The sequence below is a fragment of the Accipiter gentilis genome, chromosome 8 (genome assembly GCF_929443795.1).
Source record: "Accipiter gentilis chromosome 8, bAccGen1.1, whole genome shotgun sequence".
In the NCBI taxonomy this organism is placed as follows: Eukaryota; Metazoa; Chordata; class Aves; order Accipitriformes; family Accipitridae; genus Astur; species Astur gentilis.
Genome location: NC_064887.1, coordinates 7238498 through 7246531, shown reverse-complemented (window position 1 = coordinate 7246531; position 8034 = coordinate 7238498). Strand labels below are relative to the sequence as shown.

Sequence of the window (8034 nt, the reverse complement as noted above, 5' to 3'; positions counted from 1 at the left end):
ATAGACTGATATGGTGGTCATATATACATAGACATACAGGCCTTGCATTTTCTCAGGCGCTGATACCAAAGAGACTTAAGTTCACTTGGCTGAAGTGGTAGCTCTGTGTTTTTGCACTATTCAGAACAGATCTGGGGTGAAATGCCATTGCTGTGTGTTAATACTCCTTGTTCTGTCTGATTAGTTGGAAGACTACTGATAATGGGAAGCAAGCTTAGGAAAGTTAGGAAAGTTTTCTTTCTTTCTAAGTTGACTTCCTCTTCAGAGTGATTTTTTTACTTTTTCCCATCGATGTTTAGATGCGGCATGTTTTCTGTGGGTTTTTTGTTGTTGTTGTGGGGTTTTTTTGTGTTTTTTTTTTTTTTTTAATTTGCTTACAGTGAGCCAAAGCTTCTCTGTACTCCTTACTTGACATCTGAGAGTCATAACAGCTGACTCAAGATATGTGCACTTTTAAAAGATCAGCTGTACAAAGTTAAATCTTTATTTGGGAATTCTTACAGCAAAATGATCCAGTGGAGTATTCAGAAATGTAGTCCAAGGCAAAGAGCTAAGTACACAGAATGCAGTCATAAAAATAATCCCCAAAAATCAGTGGGTCCTCTTCAGTCCTTCTTTACCTTCAAAAAATCAAGGGGAAGCTAGGAAGCATTATTTGCCGATAAACTGAGGTGGTCGTTTTTCCCTGAAGGCAGCCATCCCTTCCTGACGGTCTCTTGTGGGAATATTCTACGTTTTAAAAAAAGAAAATGGTATGTTTTTGATTGACAAGTCTGATGAGTTTTTTAAGTACTGACTAATTTGGCAGTAGTGGTCTAAGACCAAGATTGCTTTTCTTTCAATGATACGTTAAGTCCCACCTTCCACATTTTGCAATTAGGAAAATAACAGAGACTGGGTTGTAGTGTAAATCACAAGCAAAGCATCTAAGACAAAGACCATAGAACTACATAAGAAAACAGTTTTCCATAAATTTAATACTTTACCATCTTAAAATACAGAGAGGCACAGCAGTTACATTGTTCCGTTAGCTGAGAAAGGTACATGCTCTCAAAACTTGTCAGAAAGAATGACTACAGGAGAAACCTGTTTTTTAATTTGCTAAAACTAAAACCATTCGTGAAGCTCATCCTATAATTAACATTGTTGACACTAAGAATATACAATTACTTTGGACAGAAGGGTATTTAAGGAAGGACTTTGGTCTCATGCAGGCTGAGAGAGGCAGCTATGCATGACACAACAATTAACATTCTGAAATAGGTTATCTGGAACTGCACACGAGTATGTTCTCAAAGCTTTAGATTTAGCTGTTAAGTGTTCCCTTATAGAGAGGAAAATACAAGAGGATGCTGTGAATACCTAGCTTTAGAAAAATCTACAGTTGTTCCTTTCAGGAATGTATTCTTGAAGGTAACCTACCTGGGCATAACACATCCCCTCAATAGCCATCCCTGATGCAATATCGACCTGGGGATAAGAGGGAAAGAATGAGAATTGTCTGAAGTACAGCCCTCAAAACTACTTCATAGCCCTCAAATCAATAAATGCTAATACATAGTGAGTGACCTTCACTCCTGTATTAGAACTACAGTGTTAGCATCTGTAGAAAAAAAATCCTGCTGTATTAATTTTGTTCTTAAAGAAAATCTTTAAAACTCCTGAAATGGTTTTAAATGCCTTGTCTAAACAAGGATTATAACTCATCTGTTCTAAACATTTTTACTGTAGTAATTTGTAAGAGTTGCCTGTCTGCTTCATTTACATCAGTATTTAAAATAAAAATAATTACCTCCATTCCTCTGTTTATTGCCAGTTTTCCCATTTTCACGGCAAATGGAGCCTTTATTTAAAAAAAACAAAACAAAAAACACAACAAAACCAAACCACAAGAAACATTAAAATATAATTAAAGCCACATCAGTTCATAATAGTGTAGCTGTGACATCATTATCCTAGCTCCAAATGACCTTTTAGTCTATAGAAATTTGCAGTAAGTTAGTATTTTCAAAAAACAAATTAGCATTATCTACAGTTAATAGATGTACACGGTGCAAGGTTTCAATGTGTCCTGCAGGTCTGCATAACCCCAACTGGGAGGTAAAACTGTCCTATGGGTTAAGCAGCTCAATGTTAACACTTGTTTCTACAGAAACTGCATTCGCAAAAAAGGACAGAGTTAAGACTTAAGCATCAGAAACCAAGACTTTAATATTTCATAGAAAGGAATTTCAGTTGTTTGTTTGCTCTCTCTTAAAGGAAGCAGAAATGCCTTCTTTACAGTGACCACATGAATAATACACTTACCTGAGGAAGGATTTCTTTAGCCAAAGTTAATGCTCTCTGGTAAGCTGCATCTCCCTCATTGTTTTGTGGCACTGTGTGATTTACTAATCCCATTGAGAAGGCTTGTTGTCCGTCAATCTGTCTACCAGTGAAAATGAGTTCCTTTGCGAGACCTATTCCAACACATCTGGGCAGGCGCTGCGTTCCACCTTATGACAACAGCAAAACCAGCATTATCCATTTCTGAGAAATACCCCCCAAAAAGTAGTATTTTGTTTCCTTACATAACAAGGAGGTTTGAAAAATAAAGGGATGATGTGTTTCTTTAATAACTAGCTGAATATGTCAACATTTTGCAAGGCATCTGAAACGCTTCAGCATCCTTTTGACTATTTTGATAAACAGGAAAAAGTGTAAAGGGACTTTCCTAAATTCATAGCAAGTCCAAGACAGGGCCTGGCACGGAACTCTTGATTCACAGATCTCTTGGGTCACTGTAAGATGCTACTTCTAATTTACATTCAAAACACTTCAAGTGCTCTAATGAGAAAATATTTACTATAGAGCTGAGAAAATAAGAGACTGAAGATTTAATGGAGGTTACCTGCTCCAGGAAGAAGCCCTCTTGTGGTCTCAATAAGGCCCATTTTAGCTGATGAAGCTATTAGAAAAATAAATATAGGGTTTAGTTACTTTTTTTTATCTGTATAACTACAAATTTTCCATTCTGAACTGATTAATAAAACTACAAACTATCAATACTGAACTGGAACTCCATTCCTCCAGGTTGCTAGAAAGTCTGAATACTATAGTGCTTAATCAGTGTCCATCTCTAGTCAGATGAGGGATGTGTAATATGGCTGCTTACCCCTAATGTAGTAATTTTATCTAGAAAAATGAACCTTGGGTCCATACTAGATGAAATGTAATGGATAGAAGAATGGAAACAGAAGAAGGAAGTCTTCCACTCCAAACTGATTTAAGCAGGGAAGGTTAGATCTAACCAGAGTGCTGATCCAGTATTACATGATAATAACTATTTAATTCTACCAACAAATAGTTTTCTGAAGGAATCCTAATCTTGTCTAAAAATAGGCTTTACTTTTTAAGCAAGGAAACTGCTTTCCCAAGAGTAACTAAGTGTCATGTTTTCTGGACAAATGCCTACTCATTTCTTGAACTGTGTAAGTTCCTCTCTGTCTACTCGATTGCATTAACAGCCAACTGTCATGCATGTAAGTTCTCTTTAAAATATAGTCACCCATTACAAGAAGAATCCTATATTAAGCAACACACAAACCTGCTACTCGAAGGTCACAAGCTAACGCCAGTTCTAGTCCACCACCCAATGCGTAGCCATCTATTGCAGCAATTGTGGGTACAGGCAGGGCAGCTAGAGAAGACAACACGGATTATACAGTTTTGTTCTAGAAGTTCTGCTCCGCTCACTTCTGGAAATTAAATGCTTAAATTGTAAAGCTTTTAGTAGTTCTCAAATTCAAAATTGCTAAGGAATTAATTTTCTTCTGCCACAAACTTTGTCTCTAAACAGCAGAAACTGTCTTTTTGCACTTCTCCCTTCATTGTAAGAAGAATGCAAAACGTTATTTGTACATGCAAAGAAGCATGTAAATACAAAGTACTGCAACACAAAACAGGATGAATTGTCTCCTTGCAAATTTATAATGTGAATATCCAGCTGTTGCAGTTAAACAGTCAAAGACACCATCCCTAGTCACTGTTACAAGGATTAGCTTTTCTGGTGCTTTTGTTGGCCAAGGCTCCTGAACTTGGTAAACACTGTTGTCACCTCATAGTTGAGGAACCTGTGGTACCTGGAGATTAGCTGCTTGATAAGATACCTTTTTAAATACTCAGGGAGCTGGAAGCAGACTTCAGACATGTGCTAGTTCTGTGCGTAACTACCCCGACTGCTTTTTGTGGTTTGTGAGACAGGGTCATTCTCTCTACGTTGTTGTTTGTTCTGACTGCTATTTTAGTCAGATTTCGCTTTGGTATTCTTCTCTAGTGAGAACAGAATCATTCATAAATAGGGGAAGAAAATCAATTGTGTAAGTCATATTCCTTTTGCAAAAAAAAAAAAAAAAAAAAAAAAAAAAGGGTGGGGGGTGGGGGGTAGGGGGAATTGTAGGTACAACCCCCCTGGCATACAACAAATCTGTTTAGAAAATCCATTCAGAGATCCAAATCCACGTTCTTAGGTTATTGCCATATCATGAGTGCTTCTCAGCATGTATTGAAGGGGGGACAACCAACATAGCTCATTTTGTCAAGCATTGTCTCCCAAGGATTACATAGAACTGTATATAGAATAATTTGTTATATCAGGTACTTATTATATGTATGTGTGTGTGCTGCTCTTCATCATAGAAAAGGCAGTACTGAAATGCATCTTGTCCTTGGAGTGGCAGAAGGATAGTTGGTATTTAATTCTAATCAGATCTTTGTTTCAGGCATAAACTGGAGCCATTTGGGAAGCAACTCCTAAATGGATAAACTGTTGGGGCCCTTCCCCTCCTGCAGCATTTCTAAATGTCTCAGTACAGGCAGTCTAGGACACATTTCCCAACTGAGATAATTTACCTATTTCATCCATGAGATTTCTCAGCCTTTTAACAAAGTGTCCAACTTCTGCATCATCCATCTTTGCACGTTCCTTTAAGTCTGCACCTAAATAGAGGAGAAAAAGGTTAGAATCCAGGAAAAGGGAAAAGACATCTGAACTGTGTTCCCTCCTGTCCCTCTCAGAGGGCACACCATTTCCTAAGTCTTGAAATACAGTATTCTGGTTAAGTAAAGTCAGTGGAAGTTGGAGTGTGGACATTTGGGCTGGAGCAGTGGCTAGGGTGCTCCTCTGGGCCCTTCCAACAGATTTCCCAGATGAGCACCAATCCCTGTATGTAAGGACAATAATCCATAAAACTGGAAACCAAGGACTCCAATACCGGAGGCACCTGTGCTTGAAGATGGTTATAAATGGAAAACAAAAAGTAGCACCGCCTGTGCGGCTCACTCCATCACACGTCTTCATCGCTGAAGCCAGTAGGCAGACGGGTGAAAGAGAGAACGTGTTTGTTATTTGCTACACAAAAGCCAGCCCATTTTTCTTTTAGCATGCATTTCCAATGGCTTTTCTGCACAATCTGATTAGCACACAGCCTTAAGAACCATCAAATTTTTTAACAAGTTTTCAGAGCCTTTGTTACTTACCAGCACAAAATACACCTTTCACCTCACTCTTGAACACCACCACACGAACCTTCTCATCAGAGCGGAGTTGTTCCAGAGCACTGAACAGCTATGAGGGAGGGAGTACAAACAAGAGAAGAAAAACTTAAAAGCATATGGATGTATATGCCTAAATTATAGCAAGCTCCTAATCTATGACAAAAGTTTCTTTTTTTTTTTCCCTGCAGGTGCCAGGAATTTACTGGAAATCATATATGTGGAGCCAGCAGGATCTTTCCGTGAGAGCCTCAGAATGACACATTTCCCCATCTCTTTATTTTCTTCCATTCAGAGATGAACCTTTGCTGTAGCTTAAACTGCCCTTCTTGTCCAGGCATGAGCCAGACTTTCTCTAGAATGTATCAACCTCGAACAGATCATCTGCTAAGTTCTGACAATGAGTATGTTTTTGTTGTAATTATGCAAGCAAGGACAGTAACTTGCATCCAAGTTAGCTAACTCAAATAATTCCAGTATCTCTGTCCAGTCCACAGCTGAAGTTACTGCAGTACAGACATATCACGATCTCTTTTTCTTCAGGCTAACCTGCCTTGCCCCAGTGCAGTCTCCCACTGACCTTCAGCAAGAGATTAAGCTTTTGTTTCTGATTTCCCACAACTATGCTTATTGCATTTAGTTATTGATCATGATTCCAAACACGTTTACAGGCCAGGCCCATACTCACTTCATTTACAAATACTTTTCCCAATGAATTTCTCGCGTGCGGTCGGTTCATTAGGATTTCAGCAATACCTTAGTAATAGGAGACAATTTCAGTTATACTTCATTTAATTCTCTGACACAATAATTCAACTGGGAACAATATCTGCATATGCTGCATCTTCTCTTTCCTGAAAATGTATATAAAGTATATTCTAAAACAATTAGTTATTTTAAAAGTGGAGGTGGGAGACCATGTCTACAAAACCCAGTTAAGCAGGACAACTGTGAAATGCAGTAGCACTGTGAATAATATAAGTAAGGAGAAATTTAAAAAATTAACATGACATCTAAGAATGTATGCCTTAGAATTACTGCAGGAATAGAAAAAAACCCAAACCCGAATGATCCATCTTAGGTTTCCATTTCGAATGTTACTTATTTCAGTTTTTATTGTACAGTCGTAATGTGTTCAAGTAATGAAGAAAAGCATCCCCTTGGGATTGCTGTTAGCATGAGAATAGCACAAACTTGTCACTCTTGGTTTGTGTTCCAGAGCAGTTTTGAAATTGAAGCTCCATTTAATTTAAAGTTAATAAGCTCATCAGTGGAAAGGACTTAAAGTTCCTAAGTCCAAGCAGAAAAGTAAGACCACAACCTCTACTTACTTCTCCCTTGCACTTGTGTTTTCTAAATTATTATCCAATGGTTTCTGTATGCTCTGGAGACAAAAAACATCTCTCCTGTTTCCTTGGCTGGACTTCTGCTCACTTCCCAGGCCTTAACATTGTAAGATGCTGTTGCTGCTGCTGCTGTAGGTGCAGAGATGTACCTCGCATCTGTCACGCTTGGTCCTGCCCTGCTAGAAGGTCTCTGTCCCTCTGCCAGTGGCCAGTTAGTAAACAAGAGATGTGTCAGATAGGAAACAAAGACACAGGTAACAGCGGGCACCAGCAAACAATGGAAATTCACAATTCCGGTAACTACATTCATGTGTATGTAACTAGCAAAACTAGGAAGAACTGTTTGTAAGCTCTTGCAATAGTTACCCTTACCAGAAAGTAATTGCATTGGCAATCTGAACCACAACTCAAATTGCCTATAGTGTCTCTCATGCATAAATATGCACAGACGTGCCCCGTCAGCACCGTACGTTACAGATACCAGAAAAATCTAAGGTACGCAAACCAGAACTTCTTGTATTGAGACCTCCCGCATACACAACTTAAAAGTCACCTAGCTATTTATTTGGCAGCTGTGTTCTTCAGAAAAGCGTTAAGGCGTAACTCCTATAAGCACCCTGCCCACGACGGACTCGGCGAGGCACCCGCTCGCCTTTTGGGCCGTATAGGAGGGCGTCAGAGCAATGGAAGGCTCGGTGGCCCCGGCACCCCCGGTACCAGATGTCCGGGCAGCGCTGCAGGGACGGCTCGAGTGTTTCAGGGCCCGGCCGAGGGACGGCGAGGGCTGCCAGAGCCGGGGGCCAGGGAGGGGCCGGGAGCTGAGGCGTTTTTACCAGGAATCCGTAAAACCACGTAGATCGACGTGCCCCCTCCCCTAGAGCGCCAGAAAACCGGCTCTGACACCCGATCGGCTCCTCCGACCCCTCGGAACCGGCGTTTAAATGGGAGCCGGGGCCTAACCCCGGCCCCCTGCGGTCCCCCGCGCACCCCGGCTGCAGGCGGGGGCCGCCGCACTCACCGCTGCTTTCCCCGCCGGCCGCGCCCACCAGCACCTCCGCGCCCCGCCGCGGGGCGGCCGTGGGGGGCCCGCCGCGACCCCAGCGCAGCAACTCGCGTCCCGCCCGCCCCAGCCGCATCATGGCGCCGCTCGCTCCCG

At 40.9% G+C, this 8034-nt stretch overlaps 1 protein-coding gene across 3 annotated transcripts; it reads right to left on the bottom strand.

The window, feature by feature from the left end:
* Window positions 1-461: 461 nt before the first annotated feature.
* ECHDC2 (enoyl-CoA hydratase domain containing 2) lies at window positions 462-8031 on the bottom strand. Of its 3 annotated transcripts, none has more exons than XM_049809249.1 (10): window positions 7897-8031; window positions 6221-6288; window positions 5518-5605; window positions 4891-4977; window positions 3587-3679; window positions 2891-2947; window positions 2308-2495; window positions 1793-1843; window positions 1423-1470; window positions 462-729 (listed from the first exon to the last, which is right to left on the bottom strand). In XM_049809249.1, exons 1-10 carry the CDS (start codon window positions 8015-8017, stop codon window positions 652-654), a joined length of 879 nt encoding a protein of 292 aa, XP_049665206.1. In that variant the 5' UTR covers window positions 8018-8031; the 3' UTR covers window positions 462-651. The 3 variants fall into 3 exon arrangements, with proteins under 3 accessions (XP_049665206.1, XP_049665208.1, XP_049665207.1); XM_049809251.1 differs by having other exon boundaries at window positions 6221-7076; window positions 7897-7977; XM_049809250.1 differs by lacking the exon at window positions 7897-8031 and adding an exon at window positions 6864-7890.
* Window positions 8032-8034: the final 3 nt, after the last annotated feature.

Coding starts and splice junctions, on each gene's coding strand:
- ECHDC2 (XM_049809249.1), bottom strand. CDS start 8,017: ATGATGCGGCTGGGGCGGGCGGGACGCGAGTTGCTGCGCTGGGGTCGC. Junction 5,606..6,220: donor GAAAAGTATTTGTAAATGAA/GTGAGTATGGGC, acceptor CCTCCCTCATAG/CTGTTCAGTGCTCTGGAACA. Junction 2,496..2,890: donor AGGGCTTCTTCCTGGAGCAG/GTAACCTCCATT, acceptor TGTTGTCATAAG/GTGGAACGCAGCGCCTGCCC.